The 13,779-nt window shown below is 34.4% G+C and overlaps 1 protein-coding gene across 1 annotated transcript in view; it reads right to left on the bottom strand.

Moving 5' to 3' along the window:
• The window catches only part of LOC108377067 (putative GPI-anchored protein PB15E9.01c), a gene marked incomplete at both ends in the record, with an annotated part of 17,621 nt that extends 5,171 nt beyond the window's left edge, over nucleotides 1–12,450 (bottom strand). Inside the window, 3 exons of the mRNA XM_017633333.1 lie at nucleotides 1,200–1,349; nucleotides 2,900–3,375; nucleotides 12,334–12,450. Of these exons, the coding sequence (XP_017488822.1) occupies nucleotides 1,200–1,349; nucleotides 2,900–3,375; nucleotides 12,334–12,450 (743 nt within the window). The remainder of the gene's footprint in view (nucleotides 1–1,199; nucleotides 1,350–2,899; nucleotides 3,376–12,333) is intronic.
• Nucleotides 12,451–13,779: the final 1,329 nt, after the last annotated feature.

Below are 13,779 nucleotides of genomic sequence, written 5' to 3'. Positions count from 1 at the left end.
CGAACTGATAACCTCCTCCTTTTTTGGAAGTCGGTTAAAAAATAAATAATAGAAAAAATACAGTGTGGTGCGCTAATAATTCTGACACCGCTCTATGTATGACTATCAAAACTGCACTTACTTCGCTATCTTTGTTGCTAGCAACTTGACATTATTACGCACAATTAATGCTTTTGCAAGCGGCTTCTGTGTCATTTAGTTAGTTAGTTAAATTTCAAAAATGTTCAAATTGTTTTTCCGTACTTTAAATAAATTTCATGACGATGTTCTTTCGCAATCGCTTTTGTGCAAAGTAATGTGGCGCTCAAGTTTAAGTCATTTAGCGCTATTACCCTATGGAAAATCAATAAAATCGAATTCATTTTGCATGCAGTTATGCTAAAGTTTAGAAAATGTCAAAAACTTGCGCAAAACTGTGGTTGCTTGCCTGGCGCTTTGTGCGAAAACTTTCAAATCTGTGGCAACTCTCGCAGGGGAGCAAGCAAGCAAGAAGAACCNTTTAAGTCATTTAGCGCTATTACCCTATGGAAAATCAATAAAATCGAATTTATTTTGCATGCAGTTATGCTAAAGTTTAGAAAATGTCAAAAACTTGCGCAAAACTGTGGTTGCTTGCCTGGCGCTTTGTGCGAAAACTTTTAAATCTGTGGCAACTCTCGCAGGGGAGCAAGCAAGCAAGAAGAACGAGCTACTACAAAGATTTTAACTGCCAGAACAAAATAAATTTATTGATATTTGAGAGCGTATTTGTTTACGCTTTAGCATGACGTGCAAGCTTTGTGTGTGTGTGTGTTTGTGTGTGTGTATGGACATATACTTATTTTGGTTGATTTTGAAAATATTTTGACTTGCTAAATGCTTTTGTTTGTCTCTTAAATGCGCACGATTATACCGAGAGATGTATGTACATACGTAAATACATATTTCTTTGTAGGTATGTATGTATAACTGCCTCAAGTTGACCATTAAAATCTGGCTTCGTTCGCGTCATAGCAGGTACTTTCACTAATGAATTGTCAAAACTTTCCATTTTACTTTACTTTAGAAAATTTCAAACTACCAAATTGATGCCATGAAATTAAAAGCAAGAAGCACCAAAACTTCCCGGACATGCTACAACTTTCCGCCATTACTATTAAACTAGAGAATTCACTTCATCTCTCTAGTTCATAAAACTATGTACTCTGTGGTAAACTCACCTGCCGCGCGTGTAATAAGTTTTTGGTAGAAAACTTTTTAAATTTTTATACGAGATAACCGATGCGAATATCGTTGAGTTGGCCATTATGTTGAGCAGGCTGGTGGAGAGTCCAATGTCCATGTAAAGTTGATCCGCGAACAAATCATCGCTGAGGAGAAGAAAGAACAAAAAAAATGATGAAGAGAAATAGTAACTAATTAGTTAGAGATTTTTTTTTATAGATTTCATTTTATGCTGGAAAGGTTAGAAAGTATGAATGAGTAGATTTTGAAAATAATTGAGAAAAATGTTGAGCTTTTTTTTTTACCTGCGAGTGATTTGAGCAATTTTACGTAATAGACCACCCGCCCACCGCATTCATTGGAAAACGGAAAAATGTGAACCACAAATTCGGAGATGGCCAACTTGTGGTTAAACTGAGCGGAAGTCCATCTTTTTAAAATGGATATACATGTTTTTCCTACAGCTTCGGATTCTGCCGATAAATATAAGTAACTGCTGTTTGCAAAATTTTTCTAGGAAGTGCCATTTTCTCTCTGTAAAATACATTTGAACTTCTACTCGCACTGGATTGTTAAAATTGGCGAAAATGTTTTTATTTGAAAACGAAACCCAAATCGGGGAGGCTCTATCTTTTGGTCGTATTACCAACTACCCGTTTCGTCCGGAAATGGGTTACACTGACCGGAAGTCAATTTTTTTTTTGTAAATGGGACCCAGTCTGCTTTTTGTCAGAGAAAAAAATTCCAGAAACTTCTCTTTCGTATAGATGCAACATTTAGTTACTTTATTCTCCGGTGATTTTATATTGAATTTACGGCAGTTTTTTTTGAACTTTGCATTTAAAACTTAGTTAAGAAGTATCGTGCTTACCCTACCGTTATTTTTGTTTTTTTTTATGTTATACCCGTATAATAACAGAGAGCTGATTATTTTATAAAAATGGGTATATAATAAAAGTTGACTGATGGAAGTTGACTATGGAAATCTAATATTCTGATTTAATAATATTCATTACGGAATCGACTTAAAGCGATAGCTTTTCACCTATTAAGATCAGAATATTTGCAGTATAAAATTTCAACATAAAACTTGGCCAAATGAACTCGGCCAAAATTAAGGCGAAAAAAAAGCTTAGGGTTNACGGCAGTTTTTTTTGAACTTTGCATTTAAAACTTAGTTAAGAAGTATCGGGCTTACCCTACCGTTATTTTTGTTTTTTTTTATGTTATACCCGTATAATAACAGAGAGCTGATTATTTTATAAAAATGGGTATATAATAAAGGTTGACTGATATACCTATGGAAATCTAATATTCTGATTTAATAATATTCATTACGGAATCGACTTAAAGCGATAGCTTTTCACCTATTAAGATCAAAATATTTCCAGTATAAATTTTCAACATAAAACTTGGCCAAATGAACTCGGCCAAAGGTAAGGCGAAAAAAAAGCTTAGGGTAACGTATAACCCCAAGTTTAAACTCAAATGCCATAACTAATCCACATAAGTCTTAACCTTAGTGCCCATTGTTGTGCTTACTAATATTTAACAAACTTTGTCTATCTTTACCAAACAGTTACATAATTTCAAAAAATCTCCAATTTTCCTGCAACGTAAACGAATCAAGTCTTCTAGTGCTACACTCTTTCCCATTTCCGCCTTTTCTCTCTCCCAAAACTCTGCAAATACTCACCCGTAAATCCTCAAATTGAACGGCAACGTTTTCACTGAAGTCATATAGATGCGCAGCGAATTTAAGCGATCCAACGACAAAGAATCCTCATCGACTGTGAGTATGCTGTTGGCACCACCAACACCACCAACACCACCAGTACCAGTACCACTACCGCCAGCATCGTTCCGCAACAATGTAGCTAACGCTGAATTGGCTGAAGTGGAGCGTGCCGGTGACATGGCATTGCCAGCTGTTGCCGAGCTCGATGCGCCGCCGTCATCTGTGTGTGTTGTAGTTGCCGGAGCAGAGGCCGAGGATGAGGATGATATTGCACTATTGCCTGCTGCTGTGGCTGATGCTGCAGACGCTGCGGCCGCAGCCGCTGCTGCTGCTGCTGCTGACGTGGATGATGTTGATGTTGCTAATTGAGATGCTGCAATTGTTTCACGGTTCAACGCTGCTGATTGTGTTAAGAGTTGCAATTTTTTAATTTGCTGCAAGTGAAATAGGAAAGTGAAATAGTTAGGTCGAAAATAAGAGTATTAACAACAGGAAGTTAAGTGAAAGGTAATCGTTTGTTAAGTGAAGAAGACGTACGTAATTAAATTACGCCGTGAGCATACAGCAGTGAGGCTCTTTGGGGTAGTAGTTAAGCGTAAGTGATTGAGGTTAGTTGAAGTTTTCAAGTCTTGGCGTGTTGGCTTTGGGGTTTGCATGTTGCGAATTCGAGTTTTAAATTGTATTTTGTAATTTCCATACCATCTCTCTGTCTCTTTTAAGGTTTCAAAAAGTAATTGGACATGCAGGCATACATGGCGTATGAGCAACTAATTGTAGAGGCCTTAAAACAGCGAAACCCAGAAGAAACTTATTCGTGAGCTGGAGTTGTAAAACGAAGAAAAAAAAATCACAAGTCGAAGATGTTTCGTGCGAAATTCGGAGAATATTTCTTCCACAGCCCCAGTAATAAAAATACTTACATTACATTAGCGAAGCTTACAATAACAACAACAATATTAAATAAAACGGCAGAAGCAGCGAAAGCGAATTGACATTTTGTGTTGTGCGGCTCGTAGTGCGATGAAATTCCAGGAAATCAACGCAGAGGTGGCTTCACTTGGAATTCATTTGAAATTCACCGGTGCGCTGGTAATGTGCTGTCTATTTCGAAGTACGTCAAGAAGTGAGCTAGCGAAAATTAAAAAAGTCATCAGAGCCTACTGCGCACAAGAACTACAATTTCACGAACAGCGCTTTCGCGAGCTGGATTTTATTTTGTTGGCTTTTGTTCTACGGCGTGGGCAGCGCTGCTTTCGAGGAATAAAAAATTCAACTTTAAGAAATTTCAGTGTTTTTTTGAGCAGAAAAAATGTTTCAGCTGGTGCAAATTATTATAATTTTTTTAAACATATTTTCCTATAATCGCTTGCTATTTTTGCCAAGTTTTCTGCAGCAAACGAACAAAACTAAAACAAAATACCTTAACATTTTTTCAACATACAAAATAAGTGTCAACTGCATCCCAGAGGGAAAATGTAATGTATAGTAATCGAAAAAATAATCAGTACAAGTACCCTTTTCACATTCGAAAATGCATTTTTGTCCCAGGGCGATGTCCTAAGAAAAGTGGGGCATTAAATTTTGCATTACCTAGTAACGAGGAATGAATGTGTTTAGAAAGCTGATTACATACATTAGTAACATTACTAACAGTTAGCAGTAATATAATCGAGAACTCATAAGAAATACATTCTACTATTTACCACGGATGTAATGCATTACTACTTTTCCGACTGGGATGATTTGCCAAAAATATCTAAAGCGTAAAATTCACTGCCAAATAATTTCCCCATATTGATTGCTTACCAATCGAACTGTAATAAATCGCTTAAGCAGCTCAGCATAAAGAGTAAACAAATAAATCCAAATGAAAGTAAAACAAATAGCTTAAGTAAGATGAAATAAATTTAAGTAGCTTGAAATTTATACGCACATACGGCATAGTTAGCTAACACGATTATGCAGAGCGCAAGGATTTTATTGCTCCATTTTATAACTTATATACTTATGTATGTACATAAATTAAGGTGGTCCCTAAAATATGCACTTCATGGCGTACTCCGATAGTTTGCTCAACGTAGCAAATAAAGACATTTACCAGGATTTAAACAAGTTTTAAAATTTTTTTTTTTATCACAAACCTTTCACAAAACCTTAAGTTTGACCAGCTAAAACTCAGCGAGTTTATGAATTTGTATGAATAAGTTTAAATAGTTTTAGTAAAATCTAGTGAAAGTTAAAGTTTGAAGACTTTTCACGATTTAATAAAAAATAATAAATTTTTGTTTTTTTAAATCCTGGTAGCGAATACTAAAAATTTGTTCAAAATTTTGAAATTATGTGAATGTCTCTGTTTTGTACGTAGAACAAAATAAAGGGGGGACCAAAACAAAATTCAGTTGTTGATATTTTAAGGACCACCCTAACATACATACATATGCGGCCATGCATACTGAGCTGACAATTTGTTAGTAATAAATTAAGAGGAAATTGATAGGAAATTGCAATATATACATAAATAAGAAAGTTGAAGTCAAGGAAATATTTTGAAGTTGAGGCTAAACAAAAATTATCTTAAAATGAGTTTCACCTGGAACTAGGTCAATGTCATAAATTACATTATTCAAGTATTTTTTATGGATACAGCACGCGAATAAAAGACAGTTTTGCTTTATTTTTACATTATCCAAAGCAGGATTCTGCTTTAAAAGCTCTCGATTGATGAAGCTAGCTGACCGTGTCTTTCCTTATGTTTTTGGATATAAAATAAAAGTTTGTAAACCATGATTTTACCTAACAAAAAAATAAATTACAGGCCATTCATAGATATAGTCGATGAGAAATTGCATGTCGTTTGGCGAGAAAGATACAGTTTCCTGTTCTTATATGAATCAGAAAAATCTATGAGAGCTTCGAAAACTACAACCGAAAGAAGTCGTAAAGCTTTAGGTTTTGCCAATGTGGTTGCCCCACACAGGGGTCCAGCAGGACCATAAGAATTGGTCTTTCCCATCATCACAATTAACATACCGATTCCCTCTCGCTCTTGAAGGCGCCCTTATTGAAAGCACTGTGAATGTCTCCAGAAAAGTCTGTGGAAAATTCCTTTTTTTTATTTTAGCCTATTATGCAACCAAATTTCGCAGCGCAAGATTTCTCCGCTTCACTGCGTTAGGTAGTAGTGGGCGGACCTGCTACTTTCACCTTCTGCTAAACGTTAAAGGTAAAATCCTTAAAAGGAAAACCACGATTTGACTTATTCGATATTTTTATTTCAAACTAGCAAGTACCCGGCGTGTTTCACTGCGCCTTAAAAGTATGTTTGAGTTGTTACTCCCTTCCAAAACTCACATGGCTTCATTGAAATATAAATAAATAAAAAGATTTGAAGACCTTTATGAATAGAGATTCTCAAATAAATTTTCGATTTATGAAACATAATTAATTTTTTATGAATAAGGATATTAGTTTATAGAAGGTATTTAATCCTGAAAATTTCATTTATACTCTTTATAACTCAATTCTAGATATCGTGCACTTTCTTAAAAGATGTATTAATTCAGTATTTACCATATCTTATCCCTTTAACTGAATTAAAATTTTCAAATAGGTGGCAACCCACTACAAAAATATTTTTTGCAGTAATCTTTCTTAAACTTCTTCAGTTTGATACCTGTATCGTAATATTTCGTTCATTTTGTCAATTTAGTAATTGAGTAAAATTTTACAAACAAGTGGCAACTCCGCTCAAAAATATTTTTGACAGTAAACTTTCATTAACCTCTTTAGTTTGATACCCATATTGCAATATTTAATGTATCTTATAAATTAAATCAAATAAAAATTTTCAAACAGGTGGCAACTTTCCATAAAAAATATTTTTGAATATAAGCCTTCTCAAACCTATTTCTATTGACAGCCGTATTGCAATTCATATTATCTTTATCTTATGAATTTTGTTTAAAATGCAATTTTCAAACAGGTGGCAACTCTCAAATTAGTTTTCGGTGAATCGGTGTAAACTGCATTCGATTCCATGCATTAGTTTTCGAGTGTGCGCGTACAAACATACAAACAGACAGGCAGACAGACAAAAATTCTAAAAATTGTTGATTTGGCTTCTGTTGCTCTAATAAATATTAATTTTTCTTTAACATCTATAAGGTACAGATATCGGACAGTTACAATTTTATTGAAGTGAAACTTCTTTAGCGGCCTCAAGCCGCCTCAAGCAAAAGCAGAAGTATGTACTGCATGTATATATGTATGTATGTATATTGGTTATGAGACAAAATAGATATGTATGTAACGTAAGTTTCACTTCTCCAGTGTAGTCCAGGCGCACTAACTTTTATATCTATAGATCAGTGGTCAGCAGGCCATAGCTCACTTAACGCTCTCTGAGCACATGTGTGTTTCACAAGTATACGAAGGCGGCAGCTTAACAGTACATGTAACGCACACAGTCTCACTTCTTGAATCGTTTGAATGTATTAGTATGTCGACCAGTGGTATAGTAGGTGGATGATGGAGATCATCGGTGGTCTGTTATTACGAACAAGAGTACTTAAAAGGCATGAAGCGATGTTTACAATTTTGAGGTACATAGATAAGTATTTATAAAACGAGAAAAAAGGTAGATATGTACTTCATTTCTGCACTAAATTTTTGGAGAACGAAGAGTAAATGGAGTTTGTATAACATCTGGTACAATATTATTTCGGAACCCTAGACTTCACTCCCCAGTTAAAAACTCAAATAAATTGTAACTATTACAGGTTGCGCTTTCAACACTCAAACGCATACACCCATGCACGCTTTTAAAATAAACAGGAGGTCGCACATGCGCTCGCATTGTAAATAAAAAAAATGTTCGCTTAATTTTTGATCATAATTTATATTTTCTTTCTGCATTTGCCATTTATTGTTGCCGTTCGTTTTTTTTTTTTTTTGTTGTATTTGGTTATGGTTTATTGTTATTTCTCTTGCCTTTGCTGTAGGTAACGGTAACAACAGCATCTGCTTATTATGCATAGCTTAGCATTTTAAAAACACATTACTTACGAACAGCATACGACAGACATACAAATTGAGTTATTGCATTGATTTTGATCGCCTTGAATTTTGTCTGCTGGCTGGCTGCTGTTAGTGGCTGAGTGTCTTCATATCATTTTATGTATGCCCTTATACTTTTTCACACATTCAACATTCTTTTACACATTCCTACATACCAGCAGTTTGGTTATAATCCTAAATTTAAATTGAGAATTTGTTTCAGTAATTTATGCTTATGATGTCATTTATGCCATTGAAATTGCATTTCACATACAACTAATAGAGTTATAAATGTGCAAGTGATTTTATGAGCCATGAAATTATGTAGAACCATTAGAATATATTTAGTTCAAATGAGTGTGAGTATGTGAAGGATTTTGGCAATGTAGAGAGATGCCAATTTTTGAGATATAAAAAGTCATACCAAACTTGATAACTTTTAATATCCCAAAAATTGGCATAATTTATTTGCGTACAAAATGCAAATATGGCTTGAAAAGTGTGCATACATATTGGCATGAGGAAGTACAGGGCGTGTGAGTAACATCTTGTATGGCAAAAAAAAAAGAATATATATTCCGGTGATTAATTCAAGTGATGGTAGCGATTTTGAAATTTAGTCATTTCACTAAACAAATGTATTTCCCATGGACGCTTTTTTTTCTAAAAATATAAAAAAAAACTATGTACTTATCTTGACAAATAAGTAAACCACAACAAACTAATTTGATGCCTCCGCTTTCGCCATTAAACTATCTTTGGAACAAATCGCTGTCGCTGCGCAATTGATTGAATTTACCCGTTGCAATTGTGTCTAAATTTGGCTGTACTAGAATTTCATGGTATTAAATTGTTAGAAGCGTTCACTTGTTGGTTCAATTCGCTCTTGATTGTTACGCTAAATTGAATTTAAATTTTTCACTAGCTTTAGAGCAATCAATAGCTGCTAGAAAGGAGATAACGTGCAACAAAATATATGTACATATAGCAGTTACTTTTATCTGTATGTATGTATGTAGGTATGTATGTATGTATATGTATACCGATGAAAAAAACATATATATGTATGTAAAGTTTGCCAATAGGAAAATTTCTAAGCAGAGAAATTTCAAAACATGAAGTTAAATAAAATAAAAAAACCCGCATTGCTCTGGTCAACAGTGGTTTTGGTACAGAGGAGCTATATTTTGTTTTAACTATAAAAATAAATTTTTATTTGAATATAAAAATCAATTGCTGTTCGTATGTGTGACTCACGAACAGCACAAAGGATTTGACACATGTCTGTAAAAGGTTTGTAAAGAAACAAAATGAAAATTCGGAGTTGCCAGATATGTGAAATATCAGAAAAAAACTAAAATTTTAATTTGCGGCTATAATGCCACTTTGTTAAGAATTTATGAATAATATTAATAAGAAAAAAAAATATTAATAGTGTTGCCACCTATCGAAAAAAATACAAAAATTAATATATACCATATTTTAAGATAACTAAAAACTTGGCGATTTATATGTCTTTAGCTATTGTCTGTAGAAAAATTGTCAGAAGAATTGTATGCATGATTAAAACGTTGCAAGGTAAATTCATTCTCTCAATTCGTCGGCCATGATTTTTTTTCTGACGTTGGCCAACATTTTAAAATCATATAAAATGTAAAATAAAAAAATTAAATTGTTCACAATTATTGTCGTTTGAGATTGAAAATGAGAATGTGTATGTGAGTTTCAATTTTGAATTTTAAAATTATATTGTTGGCAAACGTTAGACTGCCTCTCAATGGTTTTACCTTGTTATGTTTTTATCATGACTGCATGCATATAAAAAAAATGTATTTCCTAACAGCCAGTTTCAGCAAATTTTTTAAGTGAAAATTACTTTAATTTTCGAATTTTTGGTTTCCCCAATCAATTTTAATTTTGATTTAAGTGACCTATGCTCTTCACTTAAATAAAAATTAAATCAGAATAACCACACTCAGAGGTGTTACAGCCCTGCTTTTACAACACAGCGTGCCAAAGCTTTCAAAAGCTCTCAGTACAAATGAAAGCTTTCGCTGGGCTAGTCTGTTTTACAGCCACTTTTTACTCACTTAAATAAATAGTTTATTGAAACTGAAAATTATTTAAATGAGAATTAAATACAAAATTAAATTAAAGTTAATTTCCACTTAAATTGATAGATAGATTTTGACATTTCAGAAAAACACGAATTTTACTGGCCGTTTCACGAAAGTAATTCAATTTGTTTTTGTTATTTTTTTTTTATTTTTTTTAAGTGAAAAATGATTTTTTCTCTCAGTTTCCATAATTAATTCAAAATAAAAAAATCAATAAATAAATTTGCACATGTTCAACGAAAAGTTAAAATAAATTAGTGGGTAAATAAATACATTGAATAAATAGTTAATCGATTATTCAATATTTGTGCGATGCTGACAAATCTACATACGGGTTATAAGCTCGCATATATACATAAATTTTTCCCAGCAGGGTTCGCAACTCCTATATGTACAGCTGCTAAGTTAGCGATTTGTGTGTTGGCAATCGCAATCGGTACATTACCAAACAATAAATAAAAAATTGTGCTTCTAGGAAATATCAACTGCAAGTTGGCAGAGCAACTGACTAGCAGCCGAGTGATATGTATGCAGTTGGGCTGATCAAACTGTCTCGAATATGCAAGCATGGCTGATGCAATCACTAAAATATGCAAACCTGCACACACGCGCACATGTATGTATGGATAAACACAAGTACATTTTCCTACAACACATTTGCTATGTTGCATGCCACAAGCGCAGATATGCAACACAGCAAACGACAGTTACGCGCGGATAGGATAGCAACAAGCGGCATTTGAAAAGCAGCAATTTGAGTGTAGCATATTCGTCTGTATTTGTAGCTACGGCTTTTGTTTGAGCTGTATGTATCAGTATGCGCATTGCACACGTGCAAATGTACATATATACTCGTACATACATATGTATATGTATGTACATTAGACTGCATCACCCAAAAAAGCCTTCAGTTTTTCCGCCGCGATTACAAAATCTTGGATATTTAATATTTCGGGAAAAGGGTAAAATTTACGTGAGCTGGACGGCTTTGAAAATACCTCCAAAAATTGGGGTTTTTATGAATCAAAATAGTTTCTTAAAGGATTTTTTGAAAAATCGTCCCTCAGGTGACAAAATAGTTTAAGCTAAAAAAATCTGTCATCTGAGGTGATTTTTTTTTCATGGGAAGTGATGCTGTCTAATGTACATACATATGGACATACATATATAGGTAACATATTTAAGTATATAAATGTGTTTGCCACATTTGCTACATGCCATTGCGTCGCTTGCAACGATTTCTTCTAAATTTACTGCAAACAATGGTGCAAAGTTACAGCAGCAGCAATTGATGTTATCATTGTTGCTGCAGTTGTTGCTGCAGTTGTCTATGTACGCGTGAAAAGTCATTGCATGCGTCAGTCCAAGATTTTCAACGTCATCGCCAAACTGCCAATAAAGTTTCGCAAGTTATTGGCTTTAGTTGAAGCGAGTTTTGTTTCATGTTGCAATTGTTTTTTTTTTTTATTTTATTTTTTATTTTTGGTTATTTTGCTGCTACGATTGGCGGCGCAATTGTGGAGCATAGCGTAAATTTGATGTAACACGATTTATTCGCTTGATTGTGCGCATTCATTCAAGAAAATTCATTTCACGGTTTGATTGTGTGTATGTGTATTCAATATACAAGCAATTGAATGAAATGGAATGAAAAAATATGTAATAGTAAGGAAAAATTATTAGATACTTTTATTTAGCTTTGCTGCAGGCACAGACCTTAGAACTACAAGAGCGAGCTATGCGCCATTTGTCCGTTAGATTATTAAACCCGTTCCAAAGGACCTTCCTGAGAGCCAAGAGTGCTTCCACTCTGTATTGCTTACTCAATAACTTTTTGAGTATGGGGTGGCATAAATTGAAAGGCCTTTTCCAGACGTTCTTCTAGAGTTGCTTCTTTAATTAATCAAAATCATATTTCTGCAAAGTATTTATTCAAAGCTTATATAGAATATATTTTATTGCCTTTTAGCATTGAAATTCATTCGCTTAATTATTTATAGGGCCTACGCGTAGCGCCTTTTTAAAACCCTTCTTCGGTAAGTCTTTTAGAATAGCTTCACTTAAGAAGGCCTACTTAAATTATCTTCTGGGAAATGCGCTATTTCTCGAGTACGGTAATTTTAAATGATTTATGAAAATACCTCTTCTTTTAGCTGTTGCTCTCGCGTATAATTTGTCAAACTACAGTCTTAAATAGATAAGAAATGCTGTGTCGCTTACCTGTTGACTATTCAGCGATTGTGTATTTTGCATGACTTTATCGAGTATGTGCAAAATTATTTCAGCTGCCATCTCACGCTCTAGTTGTGTGCCTTTTAGCTGCAGATAAGTATCGACCTGAAAAGGAAGGAATGTTGAGCACAAAGTGAATGGTAAATGTGTAGAAAATAATAAGGAGAATATAGGTATGCACATCTGGTAAGATAATGTGGAAAGTATTGCTGCATCAAGTTGATGTGCTGGTAAGTAACTATACACAGAAAAAAAATGTGCTTATAACTTTGCAAAATACTTCGTATCGCATTTGACTTATATTTCTTGGGGGGAATTTGTAAGTAAAAGGCCAAGGCGAATTCATATTAGGTGGAGTTTCTAGAGCAGCTGATCTCTAGGCAATTTGTGCTGATTGTCAAAATGATATGTTTCTTGTACTATTGTTGTGTTCTGACTGCCACTGTGTGTGTAATTTGTTAGTGTAGCTTTTCGTTTTTATGATGCCGCTTTCGCCTTTTGTCACAAAAATTTGTTCGATGTAGGCCAAAATAGTTTTGTTTCCCAGCAGCATGCAAGTTATACAATGGCAGTAAGGAACTCACGTCAATAGCAATCAAATTATGATGCTTGATAATCCGAAAAATGGCAATTTTGAAAGGTTGCTATCCTTGCACATAGCCGCATTTAACAGAGATACGTGATGTGAGGACAAAGAAATGTACAATATTTGTGCATACATGTAATGCAATTGGCTCACTGCCACACATGGACACAGCAGATTGACAAGTCACAGTAGAGAAATCTACATACCTGTCAAAATATCGTACTGTTAACAACGGCCGCGGGATGCCTTCATATAACATCCGAATTTTATTGACTTGAAGGTCTTACGAGTCGTGTAAGGGTATACAATTATACCGTAGATAATATATCACAACAGAAATCTATTTGAAGTAGAGTCACCTCCTAGCCATACAAAAATGCGATCTAAATAAATTGACGGTTGGGATCTAGACATGCATCGCACGAACTTTGGAACGGGCAATGTATAGATCAGCTATCAAAAATGAACATCATTTACATAAACTCCTGCCTATCTCATGTCGTCTTCAAGTGTGTATGTACTACACATTGCAGGCCAAAAGCTGTATACTTCAGCAGATTAAACGCCTGCTTATCCAGACTAGGCAAGGATATAATGGACATACATATGCCCTGCAACTAACTCTTCTTGCCAGCTACAGCCGCTGAACTAACACCTTTACCCCGACCCGTCGAAATAGCATAGGTTTTTAGGCCTAACGCTCGGCTGAGGAATAAATGAACCCAAGTTTTTCTGAAAGTCTGGATTGTATATAGAAAAGCAATTTCTCAGTTGTCCCAGGTTGGCGATTTTAAGCGTTTTTTTTTTTTTTTTTGTAATCAATTTGAAGGTCAAGTAGTATAAAATTC

Source organism: Rhagoletis zephyria, unplaced genomic scaffold (genome assembly GCF_001687245.7).
Source record: "Rhagoletis zephyria isolate East Lansing unplaced genomic scaffold, Rhagoletis_zephyria_1.1 Rzeph_scaffold_11407, whole genome shotgun sequence".
Taxonomy (NCBI): domain Eukaryota; kingdom Metazoa; phylum Arthropoda; class Insecta; order Diptera; family Tephritidae; genus Rhagoletis; species Rhagoletis zephyria.
This window is presented reverse-complemented; position numbering and strand designations above follow the sequence as displayed.